This window comes from Lolium perenne, chromosome 7 (assembly GCF_019359855.2).
Source record: "Lolium perenne isolate Kyuss_39 chromosome 7, Kyuss_2.0, whole genome shotgun sequence".
NCBI classification, from domain to species: Eukaryota; Viridiplantae; Streptophyta; class Magnoliopsida; order Poales; family Poaceae; genus Lolium; species Lolium perenne.
The window spans coordinates 240,163,248-240,178,455 of NC_067250.2; the positions used below are offsets into that span (position 1 = coordinate 240,163,248).

General features: G+C 43.1%; 1 protein-coding gene across 1 annotated transcript; it reads left to right on the plus strand.

Moving 5' to 3' along the window:
* Window positions 1–1,211: 1,211 nt before the first annotated feature.
* LOC127314067 (uncharacterized) lies at window positions 1,212–7,318 on the plus strand. The gene is made up of 10 exons (XM_051344542.2): window positions 1,212–1,856; window positions 3,668–3,754; window positions 4,220–4,261; window positions 4,409–4,514; window positions 4,700–4,764; window positions 4,843–4,887; window positions 4,965–5,072; window positions 5,188–5,275; window positions 5,851–5,897; window positions 6,780–7,318. Exons 1-10 carry the CDS (start codon window positions 1,299–1,301, stop codon window positions 6,855–6,857), a joined length of 1,224 nt encoding a protein of 407 aa, XP_051200502.1. The 5' UTR covers window positions 1,212–1,298; the 3' UTR covers window positions 6,858–7,318.
* The last annotated feature ends 7,890 nt before the right edge of the window (window positions 7,319–15,208 follow it).

Below are 15,208 nucleotides of genomic sequence, written 5' to 3' on the forward strand. Positions count from 1 at the left end.
TGTAATTTTTCCCTTTTTCTTATTTCATCTATTCATTTCAGAAATGTGTTGTAATATTAATAATTCAATATGGATATTGTAATTGACAATGTATCTTGTGTGTGAATCAATAAAGCTCAAGTTTTCCTAAATGAGCTTTAAATATATTTGATGTATTATTTATACACTTGCATTTCTATTTATGTAATAAATGATCTCAATTTGAATTATGACATGATCAAGTGATGTTTGAATTTTGAAATTCAAACATACTTAATTGAATTCAATCATGCAACTTAAATTTGAGATGCACTATTCCCCTCTCTTCTCGAAAACCCTAATTGAGTGAAGTTAGGTCCAAGTCTATCGCACTCTCGAAACCCTAACCCTGTAAGGTGTCAAGAGAGAAACTTGTCCCCCTTCGATGCAGTTTTCTTAAAAAGCGCGAAATTTCCCCTGCAGATTTTACGATGCAATGCACATCCCTTTATTAATTCTACCCCTCGTCATCTCTAAACCTGGGACATTACATCAGTTCTGCAGGATAGGAGATGATCGTAGCATAAAAACTACAGGGGCCATCAAAGTGTCCTAGTTGGGCCAACGCGAGCTCATGACACCATCAAATGGAGAAGCCGGAATGGAAACTAATGGCAGCGTCTTAGGAAAGCAGAGCGAACCGAGTGAAGCTAATATATAGGTTGTTGGCCCGGCCGGCAGCGCTTGCTTTCCTTGCCAGTTATAATTTCGAACGTTTCATTTCTACCATTATTGCGGGGAGATGAGAAGACTGCACCCACTAAAACTGCAGTTTAAACTCTGGATTAGTTCATGGGGTAGGTGAGAAGTTAGAGTAATAATATACTGTAATAATAGATGGGTGAGTGCTAATTATCGGCAAAAACAGATGTAGAACATCGTGGAGAGAACCGTAAAACATGGAAACGGTGACAGGAAGAGGGCAACCATCCGCAACGGGCTGCTCAAATATGGTTGACGTGGCTTCACAGGAGGGCAATAAAATGGGATCAGCTATTTAGAAAGAGAAGATAACTAGATGAATGACTATTTAATTTCAGCTTAGTGTGTTTAGTGAACTTATATAGGTGAAGGACAAGAGATGATCGTAGCATAAAAACTACTACACGGGCCATCAAAGTGTCCTAGTTGGGCCAGCGCGAGCTGTATTGATCATCGGCGTTCACCCGATCGAGCCCAGTCCGGTGTCCACCAGAAGAAACCCTCCCATTCCAGTCCATCTCTCTTCGGTTCCCCACTTAAACCCCACGCCGCACCACTCGCCGCCGGCCGCCGCCGCCATGGCTCACCTCCGCCTCCTCCTTCCCCACTCGCGATGCCACCCGCACCCCCACCGCCTCCTCCCGCTCTTCCGCTTCTGCTCCTCCAACTCCGGCAACCCCCCACCGCCGCCCATCAAGCCCGTCTCGTACGCCCCGAAGCCGCAGCCCCCACCCGCCGCCGAGGCCCCCTCGCCGGAGCCCCCGAGCGCCAGCCCCGACGACCCGCTTCCCAGGAGATTTCAGCAGCAGCCGCAGCCCCAGAATCCGCCGCGGCAGTTCACGAGGCAGGAGATGCGGTTCGCGAACGAGTCGGGCCCCGCGATCGCGCCCGTGTCGTACCCGAGCAGGGTCGCGCCCCTGCCGGAAGACCGTCCAGCGGCCGGAGAGGAGGGGGTGAACGAGGAGGATCTGCGCGGCGAGGGGGAGCGGATCGAGAAGGAGGCCCAGTGGGGGAGGAGGCCCGTCTTCGGTCTCCAGGTGGAGGAGGAGACGGTGCCCTACCCGACGCTCATACCCGTCGTCAAGCGGCCGCAGAAGGTCGCCATTGATCTTGTTGATGCGCTCCGCGAAATCAAGGTCTGTGCACTTCGAGTGATTTGCTTCGTCGCAGTTCGAACTTACAAGTCAATGCTGTTGCTGTGACCCCATTGGGTATTTTCTCTGGTTTCGAGATGGTCTGAGTGCTCTACGATATTTGCGCCGAGAAGAATGCCCCATCTGAAGTAGCATGATTTTTTCTGGTTTAGGCATGCAGATTTAGTAGACTTTGTTTGACTGGAATGTGACAACAAATTCTAGGTGGGGGTTAAGCCATTTTTGATGTTTCTTTTTGTGACAGTGGATGCTATGCTAGCCTACTAGACTTATTACTCCTACTTTCTTAGGATGCCTTTTGCCATTGTGGTGGATTATGATAATCCTGTTTGGTTGAGTTGCTGTGACCCATTTTCCTGTTTTGTTGCCTGATTTTGGTTTAATCAACAAAAAGTAGTAGTTTAAAATCTTGTTGTTAGCAAAGGACCTTTGCGGTTCATTTGATTTAAAAATATAAGGTAATACAGCAGGAACAGAGAGAACCTAGTATACGTCCAGGTTGTCGGCAACACTGCCCTGATGCCTAGCGCGCCAGCATGTGCCCAAAGAGCTGCGTCCTCCGTGATTTTGGTCGGCAGGTTGTAGATCGAGGGTTGTGCTCTATCGAGTACGCAGTCATTCCTGTGTTTCTAGAATCTTGTCCTGGCTATCAAGAAACAGAAGAGATATCAAGCTGCAAAAGTGTATTGTTTTATTTTGCCATATTAGTCGTAGTACAACCTGTTTTCCAAACAAGACTTACTTCTCCACAACTGCTCAAGAATAAGCTGAGCAACCCTAAACTGGCACATGATCATTATTTCTACATGGATGCTATAAACATTTGCTGTGTTCTTTTCTTGACCATTCGTTTAGCTTCCACATCCGAGGCTAAGGCTGGAAGTGCCAGCAGGCGCCGTGATGGGCACAAGATTTTAATGGCATGGGTAGGAAATCAGAGAACTCGATAGGTTAACAACCTCAGTTTTAACTTTGCTGATTATGCTGGAAGAGGTGATGCTTTATAAATATGTAAAAGCTGAAGACCACTCAGTGGAATTTTAGGAAGTATGATGAAGGGAAAGGAAAGTGAAAAGTAGTATATTACCAAAATCCTGTTCATACAATTTTTTTAAAATGTGATTGGATTAACTTACTTTGTGGGTTTGTAGGACATAACCTCACCTACATATCGTATATGTTAGAAATTTTTGTGGAACTTGTACACATGGTTTGTGTGGAGTTTTCACTGGAAGGATTGTTTTTCCCACTGGATAGTTTCTCCACCTTTTAGCTACAAGATCTTTCAAAATTTCACCCCCTTGAATATCTTTCCAAATTTCACCCCCTTGAATATCTTTCCATTTGTAGGAGAGGAAGTAGACGCTAATTAAAGTGTGGTACGGTGGATAAATTTGATTTTTCACCACCTTTAAATATCTCAAAAATTATTTACTTCAAAAGTGTCTCCTGTATATGTTTCACAAGTTTTTATATTCAGGGTGTCTTCGCGATGTTGGGTTGCAGCACCAAATTGTTTTTTCAAAAAAGAAAAAACAATAATCAAAAGTGTTGTTTTGGCCCTACATTATTGCTAATGTAGTTAGTTTTCACCTGTACACATTTTAGACCTCTGCTAGGTTATGCACCCTCATGGTTCAACACTTATTACATAAACATATAAGTCAAGATGATTTCTAACCCGAGAAGTGTGTGAAAATGTAAAATTCTTCAAGTTTCCATAAAACTTGAGAATTTTATATTCTTTTAGTTAAAGAATCTATTGTCTTACCTGTTCCATTGCTTTCTTCCAGGCCAGTGCAAATGAGAAGAAGCGGAATTTTACTGAAACAGTGGAAGCTCATGTAATGTTAGGTGTTGATCCACGTCGTGGTGACCAGGTCAGCTGCACTTCTCCAGAAGTACCTTAAAGCGCACATTTTATCCTGCTAAGTTTTCTCACATCATAATTCTACTGGAATATGGAAATTTAACTTGTCATGATACTGAATTATTGCTTGATATTTTACCAATTCCAGTAACTAAAAGGACTGATGGTTTAGGCCATCATACTTGCTGGGAAGCCAAAGTTCCCTTGCGTGAAATCGCTGTAGAAGCTATGTAATATAACAGGGATGCTGCTTAAATGCTTTTTTATACCCATTGAGGCTTATCTAATACATTCATATACAGAAGAAATGTTGTCCAGGGGTTCTGTACTTGCTAAAAGAACTGATGATTAACTAATGCTTCGTCATTTGATTTGCCACATTACCTCCCGATATTTCTATTTGCGCCAATCTGCTTGTGAATGTTAGATATAAAGTTATTTTCCGAGACTGACCAAAATCTTTCGTGGTGTACAGATGGTCCGTGGAGCCATAACTTTGCCTCATGGCACTGGCAAGGTACCTTTATATTTATCATTGAAGTCTATGTATGCAAGAATTTTACAGACATCACTTTGTTTTCTCTGAGACATAAAAAAAATCTTCTGTTCGCAACATGGCCATGGTTCCATGAGTGCTTAATGCTGAGTTCTTTATTATTTTCAGACTGTCAGGGTAGCAGTATTTGCTGAAGGTCCTGCAGCAGAAGAAGCTAGAGCTGCTGGAGCAGATGTTGTTGGAGGCGACGAGCTGATTGAGGAGATTCGCAAAGGTACTTTACTATGTTGTGATTTTAATAATTTATTTTCCCTTTGATATATCACCAATCGCTACATGTTCTCACTCTAGTACAGCATCGTAAATGGATTCCCAATTGATGTTTTAGTTTTCCAACTTCAATGTTTGAAATCCTTGTTGATTGGGAGTTCTTTTCCACTTACGATTATATATATGTAGGAGGAGGCAAACTAAGCTTCGACAAGTGCATAGCAACCCCAATGTATATGCCTCGGCTTTCAAAGGTAGTAGTGTGAACTTATGACATCAATGTTATTTCCTGTTTGACATATTATTAACACCTGATTGATTTCCTTCCTAAGGTCGCTAGAATATTGGGTCCTCGTGGTTTGATGCCAAACCCAAAGGTAGGCATCTTCCTTTTTCAATTTATTTTGGAACTGTACTTAAATCTTCTGCCTTTCATGACACTTCAGTTTTATAGTTAGGGTCTGTTACAAATGATGTTTCTGGTGCTGTCAAAGCGGCGAAATCAGGCCGTGTTGATTTCAAAATAGACAAAACTGCTATAGTGCATGTTGGTCTTGGAAAGGTATGGGACATCAGTACTATTGCAAATATACCTGCTGAATTTATCAATCTTCGTATACGTACCCAAGCGCACATTGCAATTCTGTGCCATGGCTCAATATTGTGTGTTATTGCAGGTGAATTTTTCCGAGGAGAGTTTACGTGAAAATATTGGTGCTTTCGTAAATGCACTTTTACTTGCTAAGCCTGTGGGCTTAAAGAAAAGTAAGTGGTCTGCTGGTCGTGTTTACATGCTTATACACAAAGTAATTTTGTTGAACCTTTTAACATCCAGAAACAGCCTCATGGCCCACCTATTGATATTAAGGGATAAAGTCACGATCTTGCTACTTCAGCGAGGCCTCATGATGTTTGATGATAAATTGACTGGTTGCAACAAATTGGGATGTTTTAGTTTCAAAGCAGGAAACCGATCATCTATCCCTCCATCTTATTATGAGTGAATATGTCTCTCTTATTACAAATCTATGAACTTCAATCATGTTTCAAATAGTTGTGGTAAATTGCTAATGTTGGCAATATATTACTGATATAAATTTGAAGTATAAAGTTTGAGCCTGAGGAAATACTTCAATACTTGGGGCACTTGATGCAAAACGGCTGTGGCCAATGTAAGAGGCATCTGAGTATCTGATTCAGATGGTATATTGGCCACTAATTCGTTCTTGGATGTTAATATTTTTCTTCATGCATGCTTCAATATTTTTTATGTTTTTTCTCTGTTAAAATTGTGATGATGCTATGAAATCCAAGTTGTTAACACTCTCCCTTCCTTCCAGCTTCGAAATATGTTGGATACGTGAAGAAGTTCACTTTGAGTAGCACAGTAAGTTCTCTTCCCTTCCACATTTGTCAGATGATAGGCCTATCATTTGTTTCCACTTTCTAGGGATGTCACAGTATACTTCAAGTAAAAGTAGTGATATGCTATAGATCTTTGGGTTTTCATATTCTTATGAACTCATATTTTTATGACAGCAATAGAGAAGAACCCTACCGAACTTAGGTTAGAATAATGATAAGAAATACAAAACAAGTTTTGAAAGGCTTAGAAGAAGACAGAAAAGGGTACCTTTTTTTGATAAAAAATCTAACAGGCTAACCAAATTAAGAAGGATACAGAGAAATAAGCGAGAGCCAGGGTACTCATTTTTGGCATTAGCAATCTTGCAGGCATTTTTTGGCACTTTCTTCATTTGCCAATCAAACTGCAATTATGCATGGTTCATTGGCAAAACTCTTGTTTTCTGAAACTAGGTGGTAGAGGTGTAGTGCATATTTGTCCATGTGCTCTCTATTGTTTTCAGAGAATGGACCGTTTCTAAATCTGGCCTGCCTATCTCTAAGTTGATACTACGGTACACAGAAAGGTTGAATTACTGCTAGGTCCATCATAATGTCGCTAATGGTTTTGATTAGGATTGGTGTTTTAGTTGTCTTTATATGATTCATGCACCGGCGTCTGTACTGTCCAATGAGAGGTCTTATGCCCGTACAGTTGAGTATATGAGTTGCAATTGCTACTAGTGGCTCATCTCATTTCTTGTATGGTGAACTAAAAGTGCTACGTGTAATGTTTGCATGTAAGCAAGTTCACAAGTATAATTAGTAGAGGCAATAATCCCAAATTCATCAATCAGTCGTTTTCAGCTGCAACATCCCCTCAGATTGCTCCTGTCTCTTTACTAGAGGAACTTTTTTTTTGCAGATGGGACCTGGATTTTCTGTTACCATACCCTCGCTATCAGCAGCAGCTGATAATTATACCAAAGTGCAAGTCAACTAATGAACCATTTTATTCGGAGCACTGCTGCAAGTGGCTGGGCTGTTGCAGTGGAACATACGTGATAACCAGGCTGAGCTCAGTTTTATGATTGCTGTTTGGCCACATTCGGATGATAGTTTTGTGGTAAAAAACTTTCAGCAAACATTATGTCGTTATGTTTCCTATGGTCACATAAACCATGTGGTTGCTTTTGATGGCCCACTCACCCCTCAGTGCTCTGCAGTTTGTTGTATGCAATGTAATCTCGAGTTCATTACCAGAAAGTTTGTAGGCATAGGTTTTTCTCATTTTGGAAGATAATTAGAATTGGGAGGTTGTAGCTGTTGCTTGCTGGGATTTTGTTAGCAGTTACTACGTACTTTGTTTGTTGCAGCTGACGTGATGCAGTTCGAAGTCGTCATCTGATCCAGCTTTTACAAGTTGGAAGAAATAAAGTAGTTGTCCGGTCTTTTGTTGGCATATATATGTGGTCGTGGTAAAACAGATTTTGGCATTTTCCTGCTGGGGGGCTTTTTGAAAGCAGATGGTAAAATGTACGTCTGTTTGCTTAATAGGCCAACATCAATATCGCCATTGATAAAATAAGGAGTTATGGTTGGAACATATTTCGGCGTATGTGGCTCTGTCACGTCGGTCCACTTTTGTTGCATTGTTTGCGAAATATTAGACGTAAAGAGTGCTGCACTTGTAAACTCATTCTTTTGTGGTACTTTGAAAATGCGTGTTTAGTTCTCTTTGGTATGTCTAGTAGGTTCTCGTTTTGGCCAAGGCATGACCATGCTCTGCATCGCCGTTCCATTTACCAAGCTCCGAGCACCATCTGATTCTGACCTTCTACTCCGTCGGCTGCGTTTGCGTGCTCTGTGCTCTGTTTCTACACTGGCCTCTAGTATCGTTTCTTCAGTTGAGGTGGCACAGGGCACAGTACGGGGTATAGAACCCTGCAGATCGAACAACGGGACCTCTGTCGTCACGGACAATGACCCCCTGTTCCCGTCCTCCTACTGGCGCTGTCCCAGTTGGATCTTTCTTCATCAGGTGCAGAACTGCGTTTCTGACTTGGTACAACAAGCCCTTCCCCTTTGCAACACCACTCTTTAGATTTGCCGCAGAAAGACGCCAGGTTGTTCTGCAAGAAGCCCACCGATGCCCTCACTGAGGCTTTGCCATCTCCATGCACTATGTTGTTACGGGAGTAAAATGCACCAACGGTCACTGAACTTGTCTAGACGGCACGGTACGGTCACTGTATTCCCAGAATACGTCGCAGCGGTCACTGAACTTGTAGAAGATGATTTCTACGGTCACTGTTGTTGTATGCGCGTGTGTATTAGGTGACGTGGACGTGGTAGGTCATCGAACTTGTCGTTGCGATGCACGAAAGGTCACTGCGTCGGGCTGACCGTCGTGCAGAAGAGAAAAGGTGGAGGGGGCAAATTGCAAAGAGTGAAACTGTACATCGGGCTGCCCCCCATCCTCCAACCGGCGGCCTCTCCTCCACCCCGCCGCCCTGCCATTGCCGCAAGCCCGCCACCGTAGCGTTCCTCCACCTGGCCGCCCTCTCCATCGCCATTCTCCTCATCCCCTTCGCAGATCCGCCTTCTTCCCGTCCCCACTCGATGGAGATTGATGCGCTTTGTTGTGGGTTGCCGGCTGTGGAGGAATTGGAGAAGGTGGAGGAAGCGGCGACGGGTTGCTGGAGTTAGCAGGGGTGGAGAAGGCGAAGGCGGAGGTGCCCCGGGCGACAGCGGCGAGCTCCACCAGCGTTGAGTAGAACTCCGTGCAGTTTTCTGAATAATTTCTTTTGTTTGTGCAGGTTGCCGTGCAGTTTGTTCTGTATAGGAAATGGATGCAGGATATTCCAGGCGCTGCTCCACATTGCCCTGGATGCAACTGCAAGTGAGAAGAAATGCAGTCCACGAAATGAAGAACCTACTACTTGTTCCACTGCAGTTAGTTCTGTATATGAAATGGATGCAGGATGTTGTGCAGGAAGTAGATGCAACTGTTGATGGAGCTGTCTTTTGCAGATGTAGCAGTGGTAGTTGTGAAGATAGTACCACCGGTAGCAATGTTCCTTTTGTACAATGAAGTAGTTAGTTGGCATCACATGAGTAGCATTTTGGAGACTCTCTATGTAAAGGCTGTTTGGTACATATGAATGAAATATGGTGTATATCTTGTCTTCTATGTTTCACGAAATTTGGCAGTATTTTTGATGCATTACAACAACATTTTATCAGGAATATAAAGCAACATTTGACAGCAATTAAGCACCATTTTAACAGCATTTTTCTGGTACATATAACACATCAATTGATGAGGAATATAAAGCAAGCATTTGATAGCAATTAAGCACCATTTTGACAGCATTTTATACGGAATATAAAGCAAGCATTTGACATCAAGTAAACGCCAATTTGACAACATTTTATCAGGAATATAGAGCAACACATGAAAGCAATTAAGCACCATTTTGACAGCAATTGATCAGGAAAATAAGGCAAACATTTGAAATCACTGAAGTCATACATAACTTAGCAAAATTCTGTGAATGAGTGCAGCAATAGTTTAATGACAAACATTACAAGAGTACGTTATTCAGTTTGTCTATTATTCATAGATCAAAATGTCTATTTTTTTTTTGAAATTCTACTTCATCTTGGATTCCTAAACTCATCAAACATATTGACTTTCTTTGGTCTCGGAGGCACAAAATCACTTGCATCATCTTCTTCTTGCACTTCACTTGCCTTTGCAGCTCTCAAAGTAGCCATGAGCTGAGCTCTATCTCTGGCTTCTTGTTGCATATGAGCCCTCTTGGCAGCTTCTTGTCTAGCCTTCTCAAGATCCCTCTTCTCTTTCTCAGCTTCCCTTCTCTCTGTTGCTTCTTTTTTCTTCTTCTCCGCAACTTCTTTTCTCACCTATCACAATGTAGAAAAATGTTGTAAATACAAACCAATTTGATACCACATAATAAATCAAAATTTAAACACAAATATTTTTCACCTCAACAATGATCCTTTGGGTCTCAGCAAAAAGCTTTTTTGTTGATTTCAGCCTCCATTCTTTTCATCTCCTTTTTCTCTGCAATTTCCTTGGCTCTTGCTGTTGCCTGCTCTTCCTTCTTCTTCCCTTGCTCAATCCTCTTTGCAGCTGCCTCCTCTACTTTCTTCATCTGTGCTGCATATTTTGCTTCAAGTATGGCTAACTTTCTGTCCTCTCCATTCCTTGTTCCTTAGGAATCTTCACTTCTTCATCCTCTGAATTGTCAACATTATCCTCAAACAAATCATCATCACCTAAATCTATCTCGTAGTCTGAATCAACCATTCCCTTTGGATCGAAGTCTGAATCATCTAGGTCACTCCTGTGAGCAGGAACATCTTATTCATTACTATGGTTCCTTCTCCTTCTATTTGCTTCAGAATTCACAGAATTATGCACATGTAATGCGACAGGGTCTTCTTCCTGCTGCACCAATTCTGAATCCTTGTGTGCAAACACACCAACTGAACTGCTAGCTGCTCCCAAGCATGTGCCCATCATGTTGTTATCATGATCCAAAAATTGCTTGAAGAAATGCTGCCCTTTTCCTAAAAAATCCAACATTGCTTGAGTTTGTGCATCATGTGTAATTTCTATCAATCCATTTGTACTAACATCCAAGTGAGGCAAGCAGAAGTAAACTTTTATTCTTCCACACATATCATACCCCATCTCATCCACAAGATTCTCAATGATCAGTGGTGACCATGTCACACTGTCCACATGATCAAGCCAAATTGCCTGTCCACTGACGTACTTCTTGCTTCTACCCGAGCCCACAAAAAACCCTCCATGGTTGATTTGCACTGAGAAATAGCTGCTACGATGACCTGTGACGACAATTGATGCTTAAAATCAGAACCTTTCATCATATTTCAGGGACAAATTCGGAGATGCATCTTTATATGTCATGTTTGCAAATTCAGAGATGCAAATTCAGTAAACCCTCCCCTAAACCCACTTGATGTTGCACTATCCACTGCTATTGATAATTCTATGAATGCTGCAATATACGTGGTTGCTATTACTACCGATTTTTCAGAAATATGAATCTGATCCCAAAACCGAAACATTGGAAAATTCAGAAAACACAATAAAACCCACCCCTATAACCCACCAGCAGTGGCGGGTACACTTGTATTCATGGGTATTCTGCTGAATACCCATTATTTCTTAACAAAATAAATCATGTAGTATTCAGATAATATAGACAAACAAATCCATGTCTCCTCCTGGCCCATAGCATCTACACTAAATGTTCGAATCCAACAACAACTGTTAGGACGCGTCAGCGAACGGACACGTGTATCCATGTTAGGATCCAACCACTAACATGACCAGATGCAATAGCAGCGCAGGAACAGCAGTTGTTCGGCTCCTGTACGTACTACTACTCCCGTGAGCACTACACAAGTCCAGCTCGATTGCTCCAACGACACAACACACAACGAGGCCAAGGCGCCTTCAGTTGTCTTCTTGGCCAGCGAGCGGCGAGAGGACCGGAGCACCGGAGGCCGGAGCCAGCAGGAGTCGGCAGGGGTCCCAAAATCTGGATGCAGTAGACTGTTTTTCCCTACCCAAATCGATCTCTGGTGGGTGCCTTACCGTAGACAGGAGAGGGAGTTCCTTCCTCACGACGCTGACCCACCATCGCCGCCTCTCCAAGGCCACAGATACGCCGCCGAGATCACCTCTCGCCCCGGACAATTGCAACCGCTGATATCTCCTCCCACCTTCCTTTCTTTCCTTCCCTCCCTCTCAGCTTTTGCAGCACCGCTAATGTCGCGGCCACAAACAGAACGATCGGAACGATCGGAGTGGAGGTTTTCTGTACGTGGAAGGGCTCTTTTGCGTTTTTGCACTGAAGACCCGTACCTCTTTTCTTCCACGCAACGATCCAGCCGCCGAAGTGACCGTTGATGAATCTCATCGACAAGTTGAGTGACCTCCGCCTGCCATGTCACCTAATACACACGCAAATATGTGATGAGTGACCGTACAAATTCTGTCAGTCAAGTTGAGTGACCTCTGCGGCGTATTCCAAGAGTACGGTGACCGTAGCGAGCTTCTCCGACAAGTACAGTGGCCGTTCATGCATTTTACTCTTGTTACGGTGATGACATACATTACAACAACAACAGCAAAAACTTTATTCTCAAATAAGTTGGGGTAGGCTAGAGGTAAAACCCACAAGATCTCGTAACCAACTCATGGTTCTGATACATGGATAGCAGGCTTCCACGCGGCTCTTTCCATGGCTAGTTCTTTGATGATACTCCATCCCTTTAGATCTCTCTTTATAGACTCCTTTCATGTCAAGTTTGCTCTACTTCGTACTCTCTTTACATTATCAGCACACTTTAGCCGTCCACTATGCACTGGAGCTTCTGGAGGTCAATATGCTCAAACCATCTTAGACGATGTTGGGCAAGCTTCTCTGCAATCGGTGCTATCCCAACTCTATCTCGTATATCATCATTCCGGACTCGGTCCTTCCTCGTGTGGCCACACATTCATCTCAACATGCGCATCTCCGCCACACCTAACTGTTGAACATGCGGCCTTTTAGTCGGGCAACACTCAGCTCCATACAATATTGCGGGTCGAACCGCCGTCCTATAGAATTTACCTTTTAGCTTTTGTGGCACTCTCTTATCACAAAGAATGTCAGAAACTTGGCGCCACTTCATCCATCCGGCTTTGATCCGGTGGTTCACATCTTCATCAATATCCCCATCCTTGTGTAGGATTGATCCCAAGTATCGGAAGGTGTCCTTCCGAGGCACTGCTGGCGCAAAGTTGACGTGGGAGTTAGAGATCTCTATGGTGTAACTTTTCTTCAGGTCCCCGGCAACGGCGCCAGAAAACAGTCTTGATACGCGTACAGCACGCGACCGTTGGGAACCCCAAGAAGAAGGTGTGATGCGTACAGCGGCAAGTTTTCCCTCAGTAAGAAACCAAGGTTTATCGAACCAGTAGGAGCCAAGAAGCACGTTGAAGGTTGATGGCGGCGGAGTGTAGTGCGGCGCAACACCAGGGATTCCGGCGCCAACGTGGAACCTGCACAACACAACCAAAGTACTTTGTCCCAACGTAACGGTGAGGTTGTCAATCTCACCGGCTTGCTGTAACAAAGGATTAGATGTATAGTGTGGATGATGATTGTTTGCAGAAAACAGTAGAATGAGTATTGCAGTTGATTGTATTCGATGTTAAGAATGGACCCGGGGTCCACAGTTCACTAGAGGCGTCTCTCCCATAAGAGTAAGCATGTTGGGTGAACAAATTACAGTTGGGCAATTGACAAATAAAGAGGGCATGACCATGCACATACATGTTATGATGAGTATTGTGAGATTTAATTGGGCATTACGATAAAGTACATAGACCTCTATCCAGCATGCATCTATGCCTAAAAAGTCCACCTTCAGGTTATCATCCGAACCCCCTCCAGTATTAAGTTGCAAACAACATACAATTGCATTAAGTATGGTGCGTAATGTAATCAACAAATATATCCTTGGACATAGCATTGATGTTTTATCCCTAGTGGCAACAGCACATCCACAACCTTAGGGGTTTCTATCACTCCCCCAGATTTAATGGAGACATGAACCCACTATCGAGCATAAATACTCCCTCTTGGAGTTACAAGTATCAACTTGGCCAGAGCCTCTACTAGCAACGGAGAGCATGCAAGATCATAAACAACACATAGATGATATTTATAATCAACATAACATATCATTCACTTATTCATCGGATCCCAACAAACACAACATATAGCATTACAGATAGATGATCTTGATCATGTTAGGCAGCTCACAAGATCCAACAATGATAGCACAATTAGGAGAAGACGACCATCTAGCTACTGCTATGGACCCATAGTCCAGGGGTGAACTACTCACTCATCACTCCGGAGGCGACCATGGCGGTGAAGAGTCCTCCGGGAGATGATTCCCCTCTCCGGCAGGGTGCCGGAGGTGATCTCCTGAATCCCCGAGATGGGATTGGCGGCGGCGGCGTCTCTGGAAGGTTTTCCGTATCGTGGCTCTCGGTACTGGAGTTATTATCGACGAAGGCTTAAATAGGAGGAGGAGGTAGGTTTAGGGGCGACGCGAGGAGCCCACACAGTAGGCCGGCGCGGCCAGGGCTTGGGCCGCGCCGCCCTAGTGTGTGGCCGCCTCGTCGCCCCACTTCGTTTCCTCTCCGGACTTCTGGAAGCTTCGTGGAAAAATAAGATCCTGGGCATTGATTTCATCCAATTCCGAGAATATTTCCTTACTAGGATTTCTGAAACCAAAAACAGCAGAAAACATCAACTGGCTCTTCGGCATCTTGTTAATAAGTTAGTGCCGGAAAATGCATAAATATGACATAAAGTATGCATAAAACATGTAGGTATCATCAATAAAGTGGCATGGAACATAAGAAATTATCGATACGTTGGAGACGTATCAGCATCCCCAAGCTTAGTTCCTGCTCATCCCAAGTAGGTAAACGATAACAAAGATAATTTCTGAAGTGACATGCCATCATAATCTTGATCATACTATTGTAAGCACATGTAATGAATGCAGCGATTCGAAGCAATGGTAAATGTAATGTGTAAACAATTGAATCATATAGCAAAGACTTTTCATGAATAGTACTTTCAAGACAAGCATCAATAAGTCTTGCATAAAAGTTAACTCATAAAGCAATAAATTCAAAGTAAAGGTATTGAAGCAACACAAAGGAAGATTAAGTTTCAGCGGTTGCTTTCAACTTGTAACATGTATATCTCATGGATATTGTCAACATAAAGTAGTATAATAAGTGCAATATGCAAGTATGTAGGAATCAATGCACAGTTCACACAAGTGTTTGCTTCTTGAGATGGAGAGAAATAGGTGAACTGACTCAACATAAAAGTAGAAGAAAGTCCCTTCGCAGAGGGAAGCATCGATTGCTATATTTGTGCTAGAGCTTTGGTTTTGAAAACAAGAAACAATTTTGTCAACTGTAGTAATAAAGCATATGCATCATGTAAATTATATCCTACAAGTTGCAAGCCTCATGCATAGTATACTAATAGTGCCCGCACCTTGTCCTAATTAGCTCGGATTACCTGGATTATCACCGCAATACATATGTTTTAACCAAGTGTCACAAAGGGGTACCTCTATGCCGCCTGTACAAAGGTCTAAGGAGAAAGCTCGCATTGGATTTCTCGCTTTTGATTATTCTCAACTTAGACATCCATACCGGGACAACATAGACAACAGATAATGGACTCCTCTTTAATGCTTAAGCATTCA